We start from the raw sequence: 14,381 nt of genomic DNA, 5'->3' as shown, positions 1-14,381 counted from the left end.
CTAAAATAATGACTGTTTGGTCCATATATGTGAAAAAAATAACGATGCCAGAATCAGTTAAGTGGGAAGCAGAATGGCCCAGATTGTTTCACAGTGCCAGAGATCCTGGTTCAATCCTGACCTCAGGCGCTGTCTCTTTTTGACTGCATGAATGCCATTGGTGAACTTTATTTTTCTACAACCTCCTGAAGGATTAATTGGCCATTGTTTAATACCTTTAGGGTAGAATCTGGAAGAATGTGAGGAGAATGTGGCATGGGTTAAATGGTATTAATGTAAGATTAGTGTAAATGTAAATGATGATGAGCAAAGACCCGAAAGGCCCAAATGGACCAGTTTCTGTGTAATTTCTTGCTGCAACTTTGTCTAAGTTTAGTCATGTTAATTTGCATCGACTCGTATATAACAAATTTCATCATACACGTTTATCTGACTCCCAGTCTCTATATCAGCTGTATTCACTCCACTTGTTTTCTATGGTTATTTAATTCTCATGTTGGAATAGAGTACACAGCAATAAATGTAGAAGAAACCTAACTAACCCCCTTTTTAGAATTCAGCAAACAGAACTACAATGTTTGAGCACAGTGTAAACCACAAGACAACACAGCTTGCAACTGAAAATAGGTGCTGGAATCAAGGGGATCAAGGCAGTGGGCCTCAGCATTTTTCCCACTCACATGCCACCTTAAGTCATTCCTTACTAACCACAGATCACCATATGGCATGATACTCAACTATGAGAAATCTGGTTCAACTTGGTAACAGGGCTCAACCAAATCTTTATCTTTGAGACTATCATTTCATATATTTATAATTATTGGAGGTAAAACATTCTAAGAAGGGATTCTAGATTAAGTGGAAAGGAAGAAGGCCATAAAATAAGAATTTGTTCAAAATTGACAAGGGTCAGGATGCAACTTTTCAGATTTAATTATCATGGCTCAGAACCCCATTTTTTTTAATGATTGTGTTGAGAGCCAATAAACAAATGGGCAATTAAACTACACACAAAAACAAATTTCATACAAGTTAAAAATGTGAAACAAAATTTACTATGGAAATGAAAGAAAGTGCACCAAGAATGAAAAAAACTCAGCAGTTGCCCACAGCAAAACATAAACATCATCACCTTTAACGTCTTGCAAAATGTTTATTTGAAAGTCACTTCAGAACTTTGGCATGAATGTTCAAATCGTCTTTTTTTTTTAATGTCCAAAACACTCCCAAAAGATAGAGTAGAATGGTTATACAAGCCAGATTTTGAGTCAATAATGCAAGATATCTAATAAGAGTCATGTAGATCTGGCTGGTAATACCTCGCCACTAACAATTTAATTTTATCGTCCAAAATCAACCTCGTCACTAACAACTGACATCTCCAAAGAATAAAAGGGAACACCTGATAACATGTATATTCATGTAAAACAAGGGCAGATGTTCAGAGTAATGGAGAGAAGAACTGTTGGAATAATATAACAGAACCTTTTAGCTTTAAGGAAGTTTCCAAATGAGAGTTGTTTTTCCTGATGACTGGAATATTGGCTGTTCTCACCTTTTCCTATTCTCTTCTATAATCAGAGTGTCATGAGATCATTGCAATTACTGGTTACACCTTTACCTGCTGCAACATTTGAGATGATTCTCGAGGCAGAATGACCAGGTCATTCCCAGTTCCTCTCTTGGGAAACTCTAAAGCACCAAGTGCTCAGTACCTCCTACGCGAGTACTGTATAGTGCATTTTTCACTCTGTATTCTGCTTCATTTCTGAGATCATACAGAATCCAGAATAAGATCAACAGATATTTTTTTAAAAACTACATCTAGATTGTTCTTGTTTTCAAAACTTGTAAATAACTTAAGGGTACAAATGCCTACTCAATGCCTTCACTTAATCAATTCATTCAGGAAATCCCAAGGAATATCATTTCTGTTATCTTCCTTTCTACAGAATTACACAATTTTGCTTGATGATATATACAAGGATGATTATAAAATATTTTGAAAATTACTTTCCCAGTATATTTTCCTCAAATACTGTTATTTAAAGAAATTAATTATTTTCAGTATTTAATAAATTCAAATGAAAATTTTGCATGATTTTAACAAATCCAATAAACATTCATACCACGTCTCTATCAATTCTGACTGCTGCCATATCTGGAGTTTCTTCAGGTTCATGAATAACCTTCTGTTTTTCATCTGTTGAAAACACAGCATTTTAAAAGAAATGCTTTGGAAAACTGTTACAAGGCAGTCTCTATGTAATTCTCTATCAAGTTGGTACTATATGTTATAATTGACTTTATTCATTGGTTTAGAACTTCACTGGCAAGGCTAGTATTTTTAATCGTCCCAATTCCTTTGGATCAGGTGATGGTGAACCATCTTCTTGTGACCATGAAAAGTAACTCCTGAAATAATCTTAGATATAGTACTCCAGAAGTTCGACTTGGCAATGAAGTTTTACCAAAGTCATGAAGCTTACAGCTTGCATGGAAACTGGCAGGTGGTGGTCTTATGCATTGCCTTAGTCTTCCCTGGCAGTTGAAATTAGTTTGGTAGGTCGTTAAGAAACCCTCAAGTTCCGGCAGTATATTGTGAAAATGGTAAAGATGAACTGCCTAAGTTTACAGATAATGGAAAGGTTGTACATTTAATGGGTGGGATGCTAATAGTTTATTTTGACCCATGTTGAGCTTTTTGAAGATGATTGAAGCTACATTCATCTGGGGATGAGGAGAGCATGCCATATGGCATGGTTGGCATAGCAGTTAGAGCAACACTTTTACAGCACCACTGATTGGGACCTGACCTGGGTTTGAGGCGTTTGTATGTCCTCGCCGTGTCTGCGTGGGTTTCCTCCAGGGGCTCCGGTTTCCTCCCACCCTTCAAAAATATACTGAGGTACAGATTAATGGGGTGTAAACTGCGTGGCATGAGTTCGTAGGGGCGAATTGGCCTGTTACAGTACTGCATGCCTAATTTATTTAAAACTTTGTGCATTATAGCAAGGCTCTGGACAGAAGTTACTCTACATAAAATAACCCAGCTCCTCCCTACTCCACATAAAAAAAAGATACAGTAACACCTGCAGCAGTACAAAAGATATTCACAAGGTTGATTCTTGGAAATGAGAGGGCTCTCCTACCAAGAATAACTGAATAGCTTGCTCCTGTATTCCTTGGAATTTAGAAAAATGAAGAGTAACCTAATTCAAACATAAAAGTTCCTCAGGAAGCTTGATAGAGTAGATTGTTTCGCTAGTGGCAGAGCCTTTAACCAAGGGATATTTAAAACTGAGGGATGAAGAGATTTCTCAGTGTGTGAGGAGTCTCCGTCCTGGGGCTTGGTGGAAGCTGAATCATTAAAAGGAGGTGGGTAAATATTTGATAGTTTGGGGAACAAAGAGGGATGGAGAAATGGCACAGAATACGAGTTTAGGGCAGCAAAGATCATATTAAATGGTAAGGCAGGCTACTCATGTTCTTGTGAAGGACTGAACTAATGGTTACCTCAAAATGTTTCTGTGGAGGTTCAGTAATAATGTAGTAACAAGGGGAGCTTGTTAGACATTCAATTATTCATTTTCTGATACTGATGTGGTTACAATTATTACAGGGCACTTATCCACCATCTAAACCTTAATTTCATTCTTGTCCAAATGTCTGCTGCCATGCTTTTGAAGTGTTGTAAATGGAGCCTATTAATAATGTCCATTACAAAATCAGATGATAATGAATTACTCAATGGTCATTGGGTTTTAAATGATGGAATTTCTGCTGCCCAAATGGATCCTATTCTATATTTGACTATTAATATTATTTTTTCTTTAGCAGGTGTGACAATAGTACAGAACAAACCTTTCCCTTTGTTTCATATTTTTTTAATGTACACACAATTTTAATACGCAGGGTGGCCATCTCAGCACTCTTGAGAGAAAAGGTTTTTATGAGCTAAATTAAGATTTGGCAAACATTTAGAATAGAGAAGAGCATGTCGATCACAAATCACCTTGGAATATCTGCTTCTTTTTGTAAAATATCAGGATAAACAAGGACATTATCTCATCAATCAGTACACAAATGAAGACATTTAACGACTGTTTATTGGGCAGTCTTTCCTTTTTTTTTCAAGTTACTTAACTGGAGTGGAAACTACAATTGCCTAAGTACAAATTGCCTAATTTGAGCCCTTCACTCAACCAGAAATTCAGAATAAAGCAATACAGTAAAATTGTTTCATGCAAGCTTTTTGAAAACAGCGACTCTACACAAATATTCAGGGGAACAAGGAAGTCTGCAGACACTGTGATTGTAGTCAATACACAGAAGTGCTGGAGAAACTCAGGAGGTCCCACAGGACGTTACGGAACTTGTGTGTATTGACATGTATTCAGTACCAAAAATCAAAAGGAAGCAGATGTATGTAGTGGTGGTTTTGAAACTATAATTGTCTCTGATATTGTCTGTAGAAAGGCAATTGAAGATGGATTGCACTTGGCCAAGTCAAGAAACCAAACGTGTTGGATTTTTAATCAGACAACTCCTCCTAAATTCAGAATGGGTTAAAAAATTAATCACTCTCTTTACATTGCACTTCTAACAGTCTATTCACTTCATCATATTCATTATCCTTGCACAAGTATGAGCAGATCAGATCAAATAGGTTGACATTTGCATCTCATGGAACTGTTGAAATAAACCAGCACTTAGCACCGGGGGAAGTGGCTTAAAACAATTACTTAATCTACTCATTTAATTTTACCGAATTCAATCCAGGTATATCAGACAAAGCCAAGATCCAACATCAGTCCTTTTAGCTCTTCCCTCCGTGGGAATTCACTTGAACGACTTTCAATATGTTGTATAGGCTTCAGTGTACAGTACTGTCTTCAGCAGGGAAACCAAAACAGAGATTATTCATACCTGGAAGAAGGGCTCAGGCCTGAAATGACAGTTGTACATCTTTACCTCCAATGGAGGTTGTGAGACCTGCAGAGTTCATGTCACAAACACATGTTTGTGTTTTTACTACAGTCACAATGTCTGCAGGCTTTCGTGTTTCACCACAGATTATTCATTGCTCAGTCTGCAAGAGTGACAGACCAATAGTTACCTGTCGCTTAAAATTTCCATCATACCCTAATCTGACTTCAGCCTTTGGCCCCCTGCACTGTTCCATCAAAGCCTAATACATGCTGCAGCTTGAGACTTGAAAATGTATTTAACAATTTCAGACAGCCACTACCTGTTAGTGCCAGAACTAGTCATTGATTTGATTTACTAAGTGTTTAAAGTATTATCTTCTCTTTCATCTATTTACACCTCCTCCAGAGCATCAACCTTCATCACCCCTTCTTAAATGGGACTGATGGTTATATTTATGTATGAGTGAGTGAATGAGAGAGGGCGAGGGAGAGAGAGAGATTCTTTTTTGTCATCCTATCATTGACTTAGCTTTTGTTCACTGCACACAAGTTTGATTTTTAACTTTTCCAATTCTGCTGAAAGGTCATTGATTCAAAAGGCTAACTGTTTGTCTAAAATGCCTACAGCATTTTCTGTTTTTAATTCAAACACATGAGCAAAGAGGATTGGTGGGGGCGGGAGGGGGGAGAACTCAGGAGGTCAGACAGCATGCATGGAGAGAAACAATCTGTCAATGTCTCGAGGAAGGGTCCCGACTTGAAACACTGACTGTCTATTCTTCTCCGTGGGCACCCTTTGGCCAGCTGAGTCTCTCCAACTCCTTTGTTGTCTCAAGATTTCAGCATCTACAGGTTTTTGTGTTGATGCATTGATTATCACAAAGCATTTTGTGATCATCTCTGAATTCCTTTAACCTCCCATGATGCCAAGTAGCTCAGGAAAACTCCCACGATTTACATATACAACTGCCCAGAAGCTATCAATGACCACCTTGTTCAACTGTTGAGGCCCAAGCTGACCAAGCTGCCACTCGGCTCCTGACATCCACCTGTGTGATGGTGCCCGGTGGAACGGGAGCAGGAGCTCTTGGAGGTGGAGGGATGGAGGAATTATCCGCATTTGTAATCATTCTGGAATTATATTTTAAAAAAGCGTTAATACTTCTTACCGAAAAAGAAATTAAAACAATGGAAGTCCATCACTATAATATCACAATTAACTTTAATTTAGGAAATACATTAGAGATCAGGCAGCATGCATAACATAAAAAGCTCACAGTTATATTTTGAGAGCGACTGGGCCATAATCTTTTCATTATTTAACCCGACCTTTTTTTAAAAAAAATCTTACTGTGGAAAAAAATTTGGCTCAATCTAATCAGATTACAAATTTGCACAAGAGGAAAGAGAAGAATTAATCCAAATTCCAGTTGAGAGCACCTTGTGATATTCTGTTCAACATTTAATTAGTTTTGCATCACAAATTAGCCAGTCAAATGTTATCAGAGCCAAGAGACCAAACTTATTGTTAAATTGAAGTCCAAATATATGACAAAGAATAATACTAATGATAAATATCTAGGTGGCTTTTTACCTCAGAGTGTCAGGCCTTTTCTTCTGTTTGCTACCTTTACTATCACTGATTGCACTTTGAATGTCAGCATGGATCAGATCAGCCTAAAAGAGAGAGCATCTTAACCTGAAATCACACCATCAATGATACTTCCTGACAAACTGTGTGGAACTCAGATATTGCATAAAAGCATCCATACAACTGTTAACAGCCTAGAGCATTGGTCAGTGGTTCCTTTCAAGTAAACATAATGCCTTTTAGTGGTTTAAGTTTTTACTACAAGTTATAATTAGTTTGTTCTTTCAGAAAACAGTAACTATTATTTGAGGGAGATGCATAATCCTTCTTCCAAGTTATTGTTGGCAATAATCATAGAAATTATGCAAGTTGCATTATAAGGAATATTGACAAATATGTGATAAAATTGAATGTTACTTCAAATACTACAAGTTAAAGAAAATACATTAACTACAGTGTCATTATTTTAAGCAATGACTGAATTGGTCCTGAAGGGACCAGTAAATCAGTAAATTCTCAGTTAATTATATTGTGATACACAGCGTCAGAGGAACAAATCATTAAATAACAATGTAATTGAAACAAAAGGCCGATTCAAACGCCTGCTAAAAAAGTATGCCTTTGTTGTTGATGGGGAAACCTTTTGGGTTTTGATCAGCAATTATGCTAGTTTTATGAAATTGCATTTTGTATTTATTCAGCGTAATATCTTGGAAAAATTATTATGGATTTCACTGGATGAGTTAAACATTACTTTCCTTTGACACTTTTATTGCAAAATTATTGACTTCATTATGTGAAAACAAAACAGAGGAGAGTTAATTGCTGTTGTTAATAGCAACATCGTAAGGAATTAAAGCACAATTCTCCAAACCAAAGCTTCCGTTCAATACAGGGTTTAAGTGCGTGTACAAAACATATAAAAGTAATTTTTTGACCAAAATATTAGTAAGAAATTTATATTCCAGGCAACTCACCAAAATGCCACCAAAAATGAAATTTAAGTACACCAGGGTCACTCTCATGCTTTCTCCTCTATTCAGAGCACTTTTGCCAGAGGTCTTCAAAGAAATACCTACCAACATCTTGGATAAATGATGGTCGACAGTTGAGGAAATTGCTCAGTGGGGGTGAAAACAAGTATTATGAAAAATAAAGGCCAGTTATCCTATTTCTAACTCCAGTAAGATTTACATAAAACCCTACTTCTTGTTGATGTGGAAACATTCAGTAAAGGCATTTTACTAGTTTCATCCAACGCAGATTTGTGGTACGAATAAGGAATCAAATAAACGCTGTTGCAAATAAATCACTGACCAACCTTAACTTCATCACACTGGAAAAGGTGAATATCTGGTTTGCCTTGGCCAGGTTCCTTGCAGACGAGTGCCAGAATGGAGTCATAACTACAGGCGTTCATCACAGACTGAAAATGCTGGATTGTATTGAAGGGAAAATGCTCCAACTCATTCTACAAAGAAAGTGCATGAAACATTTTTTTTTTGCTTAAATCCATGAAGCAAATCTTAATATTTATTTGTCTAATTACAAAGTCCATGCCCCAGGTTGAAAAAAACGTCTACATACTCTTTTTCCAAGTACTAATACTGGAATTTTCTGTCTCATCTCAGGCATTACCCATGAATTCAGGATGTTACTAATCGTACAGCAATGAGAACACAGTATTTTAAACAACAAGTCTGCATAAATTCATCAATGGCTCTTGGCATCTGCCATTCAAAATGCAGAAAATGATGCCATCCTTTGGTTTATGTTCTGATTGTTGAAGATTTTCCCCATTATCCTACATCTCTCTCTGGCTCATAACCAGAAGGACGTCAATCCTTCCTACCCTAGGAATACCTCTGAAAATGTATACATCCAAAGATATTTGGAAACTCATTTATTTACACAATGAAGAGTTATCCTCTACACAAGCGGTTTTCAAATGTTTTCTTTCCTCTGCCATAGGTGCTTTCTTATTAGTAAGGGATTACTTAAAGTGGTAGGTGAAGGGGAGGGGGGGAGGGAGAAAGGTTGAGAACCACTGCTCTAGACTGCTGGAGATTCCTTTGGAGCTATGAAACTGCGCACATAACAAGTCAATGAGGGACAGTGGTTTTCAAACCTTTTTCTTCCCACTCACATCCCGACTTAAGTAATCCCTTACTAATCACAGAGCACCGATGGCCTAGAGATTACTTAAAGTGGGATGGGAGTGGAAAGAGAAGGTTTGAAAACCACTGCCCTACAATCCTTATCAGTGGTACTTTGTTACATTCTTTGCTTTCTCTATTTTATAACCTTTTCCAAATGCAAACACTCACCTGCAGTTAATCTTTCCAAGAAAATGTAGTTATCTATTCAGTACTTTTTACCCCCTCCATAAATCTTCGTCTGCGAAGCCAAGCCAAAGACACACTTTCCAATGTAATGGGCAAGGTCCACCATATAGCAATTTATAAACCAAAATTTATTTCAGTACATAAGTATTTTTTAAAAACTACAGAGTCTATGGCTCCAAGAAACATTTCAAGACTAATTAACTTCCTTTATAAACATTTTTCACTGCCCTATTAGTGATACCCTTTAATTTTTTTTAAAAAACAAGCTAAGTCGTAGTTCTTTGGAAAAGTCATTTCGTGCAGAGTCAGGTATTCACAAATTATTGGCACAGTGATTTCAATTTCCATTCCAAACACTTGGCCACAAAGGTAAAACTGACATTCCAATACATTAATACACATTAATACACTCTATTGAGGGTCTGTCATCCAAGTGAGGTCTGAAAGATATCTTGATAATATTGGAAGAGTTATCTCTAATAGCCTGGCCAATATTCACCCATTAACTGACACTAAAAGAGATTATCTGGTCATAATCACCAGGTTCTTTGCAAGGATTTGTCATGCCCAGGCGAGTTCCTCGCAAATGTTATGGAAGTGACCTCATCAGCTTCAGTTGCTTGCACTGAAGTGGTGAATGCCACTGCCTGGTAAGTCTTTCATCCCCCATATAACATGAATAGGAAAAGTCAAGGTTCGAGAAGCCTTCAGCACTGTCCTCCAACATATTGAACTGCAGCATGAATTTTTAAATTGCAACATTGGTTGAGTGAAAACCGATCGTGGCTCGCTCTGTGAATCAAGGGAAATGTTTTTAACATTGATCTGATGTGAATGGTACACATTGGAAAAAGTCAGTCAACACATTTACCAGATAGCTCAAGTCAAGTCAAGTTTATTTATCATCTGATTGCACAAGTACAACCCGAATAAAAAGTATAACCAGACATAACGCACATACAAACAATACAGATGCTGGACAAGCATTTATATATACAAATAAATTTTGTTTCTTAAATGTGAAAGTCTCCGATGGTTAGTGTGATCAGTTCCTTTGGTTGTCCAGCATTCTCACTGCCTGTGGGAAAAAGCTGTTTCTCAACCTGGTGGTGCTGGCTCTGATCCTCCCATATCCTTCCCCTACCACCACCCCTAATGGGAGCAGCTGAAAGACACTGTGTGCAGGATGGAAGAGGGCCTCAATGGTTTTGCGCACAGTAGATCACATTGATGTGGGGGAAGGCAGACTCGAATGATCCTCTGTGCCATTCCTGTGGATTGACCTCTGATTCATTTCTCTGCAGCCACCATGCCCCACTGTGATGCAGCCGGCCAGGACATTCTTGATGGAGTTCCTGTAGAAAGTTGACATGATGGTGGCCAGTAGTCTTGCCCGAACTCGTCTTCTCAGGATGTGCAGTGGCCATTGTGGCCTTCTAAAATCTGGGAGATGTTGTGTGTCAAAAATAATGTTGAAACTTCTGAATCCAATTTAAAGTAGATCTGTGAAATTGCTTCAGGTCCCTGTGGTGCTTTCTGGATTATCTTCATTACCCTGATAGTTTCTGGTTCTCGAACTCTGCCTATCTCATATATCCTCATCTTCAAACATTATTTAGCTACTAATCTAATCCATCATTTCAAAAAAGTTAAATGATCATTTATTAATTTATTGAAATTAATTTATTGATCTTTTGTTCAAACCAGAATTCAAATATAGAAATTTGAATTGATACAAGGGTAAATGAGCTAGGAAACTGCATCGAAGGAACCAGTATTTTCTCTTAATGACTAACAACATGGAACAAATCCAGGCATTTATGGCTTCAACATATCAAAAAGTTCATTTTCTGCAATTTGAGAAAACAACTAGTAATGTAAATCAATTGTAAAAAGTGTAGCCCCAAGGAACAAAATACCTTTTCAGATATAGTAAGGAACAAGTTATGTGCAGATGGTGCAGGAAGCAAGCATTGACATAAAACACGATCTTACTGAATGACAGAATAGGCTTCTTATTTCTTGTGTCCTTAGTCAAATGGTGTAAATTTGACAAAGAACTTAGATGTTAGAAACTAGCTACGTTATTCAAAATATTTCACTTTAACCATATGCAATTATTCTACAGCTTAAAGGTTTGCTGTTCAGGGTACCCAATTTGGAAAAGCATGAGAATTTTTCCAAATACATAATTCAGGTTTGTGAAGTTGTTTATATTCGCTCAGCCTGAAGCTTCATTTTTAAAACTGCAGGGACTATCTGAAATAACACAGGAATATTTTTGAGAACAGAAAAAGAAACAGATTCCCTAATCAAGAGTATGACTGAAAAGATGCAAAGTATTAATGTTCACATTCAAGAGTCTTAAAAGAGTGGAACAATGTGGGCAAATCATTCCAACACCAAGGACACAGACAAATGAACGCATGACTGCTCTGATAAGATAAAGGAAGCTAAAGATGTATTTGGGGTCAGTACAAAACAACCTAGAAATCTGAGAATGGCAAAGCTGTTGGATGTTGGGAGTTGAAGGAGAATTGATGCTATGGAAGGATTTGAAAACAATAATAGGAATATTTTTTAAATCGGCCAAAGTATATCAGCAAGCACAGGTAATGGATGATCAAGACACGACACAAGATATAGATACCAAAGTTCTGGATGAAATTAAGTGTTTGGAAGAAGAAAGCCTGGTGAGAATTTAAATAATCGAATCAACCTTGAAATGTTCCAAGACATGGAGGCTAGATACAGATGGGATTATAGAAGTTAAAGAAGGTAATCTGAAAGATTAAGTTAAAAGAGTACATTTAAAATTTCACCATTAAAATGTGAATTGAAAACTTGAAAAAAAATAGATGCCATAGGCAATCATATTTCCAGAGTCATACACGGAGTACAAATAAATCTTCAATTTATGTAAAAAGGCAAAAGAAGAGGACTCTTCGTGGACCCAACACACTATTCTTATCGTGAAGGAAAAATGCAGCGCCTCTACTTCCTCAGGAGTTTGGTATGACATTGGAAACCCAAGCAAACTTTTAAAGATGTGTAGTGAAAAGTGTGCTGGCCAGCTGAATCATGGCCTGGTATATACATCTTTTCTTGAGTACAGTTTTTTTTGTGTGCTACCGATAAATAGAAATTCTGCTTGGCCCACAGGAAAAAGAATCTCATGGTTGTATGTGATGTAATGCATTTTCTTTGACAATAAATCTGAACTTTAAACTTTGAATTGCTTCAATTTTCTTAAGATTCTATTCTACAAACCCAAAGGCAAGGCTTTTGATTACACGTCATGAGAATTCCAGTCGAGTGCATGTAAGCAACATTATCTCAAGGTTAAACATATTCCAGACAAAGGAATGCAAGGAGAATTTTAAAAGACCATGTTTGAATCAGGTGACACCCATGCTCATTCGTAATAGGACAGAAATGCTGACCTACTATGCCAAGAACATCTCCAAACATCTGTGAATCTGATGTTGCCTTTGTTCAAGGCACCATCTCCAAATACTGCAAAAATGTTTGGAGGTCGCAATGCATAGGGGCATATGGGAAAAGAAGCAAGGCATGTTAGCAAATCAGACGAAATAACTTTGAAAGTTGGAAAAATGCCAAGGTTGCCTGCCCATCCGTCAAACAAGAATTCTGAATGTTTTTTTAAGGTGCCAATAATACAATAAAACTTTTGATGAGGAACAAAAAAATTACTTGAAACAAATGCAAATAAAACATTACTGAGCTCTTTCTTCTCTTCTCTGCACCTATTGTCACTTGGAACAGGCTTCATGAATAGATTCTCCAACAGGAGTATGTGGGAAATTCACTCCCCCACTGGACTCCATGAGAAGCCCAATGTTACAATGCAGTCAGGAAGAAAATGGTACAGAGGCCAGCAAGCTTAAGATTGTCACTTTTGTGCAACAAATCCTGAACTTAAGTAGAGAAATGCCAACAGTTTACCAGACAAAGCAATGCTCATGCTACCAAACTAGAACAAATACGGAGAAATAACAGGGTCTTCAAATACAGAACAATTCCCCATCTTTACTGATGGACCAAATCAGCCAAACACCTGAGCGTGCCAAAATGCCTGATCTACATTTTGTTGCCAAGTAATAATGAAAATTCTTACAGAAAAGATGAGATATTTCAATTTATAATATGAAATGTTAATAAAATAAATAAATGTTTAAAAACTCTAATGTGGACACTCAAATGTCCTATAGATGGTGATATATCACAGTTAGCACTGTGAGACAAAGAACACGGGATCTATCTGACACATAACATATATTGTATCTATATTTGTATGGGCTTGTGAAAAAGTATTCCCACTAATGAATTAATTAACAAAGAACATATGCATAGCTTTGAAATATAATCAAGTATAAAATTAAATGATCTTTGTGTGTCAACAGTTGAAATGACAAATGCCATTTTGTGTAATGTGCTCTAAATAAATTTTGTAATCAGTTGTGCCTTACCTTAATTTTCATTAATTATTCTAATTACTCAGACGGCAAATGGACTGTCTTTTTCTAATAAAGAATACATTGTAGTCCCAGATTTGTCCCAAGTGGCATCAAAACTGATCAAACATATTGAACACACATTTTAATTGACATGAAGAGGCATACATATTGTAAGCTTTTTATCATCATACTCTTCTCATTCAAATTATCATTGTGTAAATAATGTATTATCAAAATATTTTAAAAAATAAACTTACTTTGCTTTCCAGATCAACCAAGCTGACAGCTTTCTCATCTACTTGAAGTAACATGTCCTGAGTCCAGACCTTGCCTTTTGCATCAAGCAGTTTTAGTTTCCTTATACCATCATCGACTGTTATCATGGCATCTTTCCGATCAACAATAAAAGTTGCCAAATGCTGTTTTCAACACAGAAATATCTATTTTAAACAGTGCAAACAAAATCAATTGCTAAATGAAAACTGCACTGCAATGTCTGATATCAGAAGTGAAATCACATTTCAATCTTGCCCACCTGGAACCAAATGCAAATTCAATTTATTTGGAAAGCTGGTATAACAATAACATTGGACAATGAAGATTTTCCTTCTTGATCACTTTTGGCTATATTTTATGGATTTTGGGCGATCAAAAAAAATCAACATCAAATGTTCCTAACATGTAGATCGGGGTTTTTTTTTAAAGATATAAACCACTTTTGCGATTTCCTCTCATATTTTCAATGACGCTTCAGGCATACAAAAAAAAACCATGAAGTGCAACATGCTATTGAAAATTCATTCACTCCTTTCGCACGTGGACGTCTTCCCTGCTGCTCTTGGGGCAATCAGTGATGAACAGAGTGAAAGGTTTCACCAGGACAATGCGACAGTGGAAATGTGGTATCAGTCTGGTCGACTATTGTTGGACACAAGAGGCATCAGATGCTGAGTACAAACACAAATCAGCAGTAAAACATTTTTAGTCAGTTGAACCTCTGCAATGTACCAGCCAAATTCAATAAAAGTTAATTCAA

General features: G+C 36.8%; 1 protein-coding gene across 19 annotated transcripts in view; it reads right to left on the bottom strand.

Moving 5' to 3' along the window:
* The window catches only part of eps8a (EGFR pathway substrate 8a, signaling adaptor), a 169,942-nt gene that overhangs the window by 36,025 nt on the left and 119,536 nt on the right, over positions 1 to 14,381 (bottom strand). For 16 of the 19 annotated variants that reach the window (XM_069909216.1, XM_069909226.1, XM_069909220.1 and 13 more), the window contains 5 exons: positions 13,603 to 13,764; positions 7,844 to 7,993; positions 6,526 to 6,608; positions 5,923 to 6,062; positions 2,130 to 2,203 (listed from right to left, as the gene is read on the bottom strand). In XM_069909216.1, the coding sequence (XP_069765317.1) occupies positions 2,130 to 2,203; positions 5,923 to 6,062; positions 6,526 to 6,608; positions 7,844 to 7,993; positions 13,603 to 13,764 (609 nt within the window). Of the gene's footprint in view, positions 1 to 2,129; positions 2,204 to 4,768; positions 4,870 to 5,922; positions 6,063 to 6,525; positions 6,609 to 7,843; positions 7,994 to 13,357; positions 13,462 to 13,602; positions 13,765 to 14,381 lie in introns of those variants that run through there. The other 3 variants (XM_069909228.1, XM_069909231.1, XM_069909230.1) reach the window with 3 other exon arrangements.

Source organism: Narcine bancroftii, chromosome 13, assembly GCF_036971445.1.
Source record: "Narcine bancroftii isolate sNarBan1 chromosome 13, sNarBan1.hap1, whole genome shotgun sequence".
Lineage (NCBI taxonomy): Eukaryota > Metazoa > Chordata > Chondrichthyes > Torpediniformes > Narcinidae > Narcine > Narcine bancroftii.
Note: the sequence above shows the minus strand (reverse complement) of the source record. Positions and strands in the feature narration are given on the sequence as shown.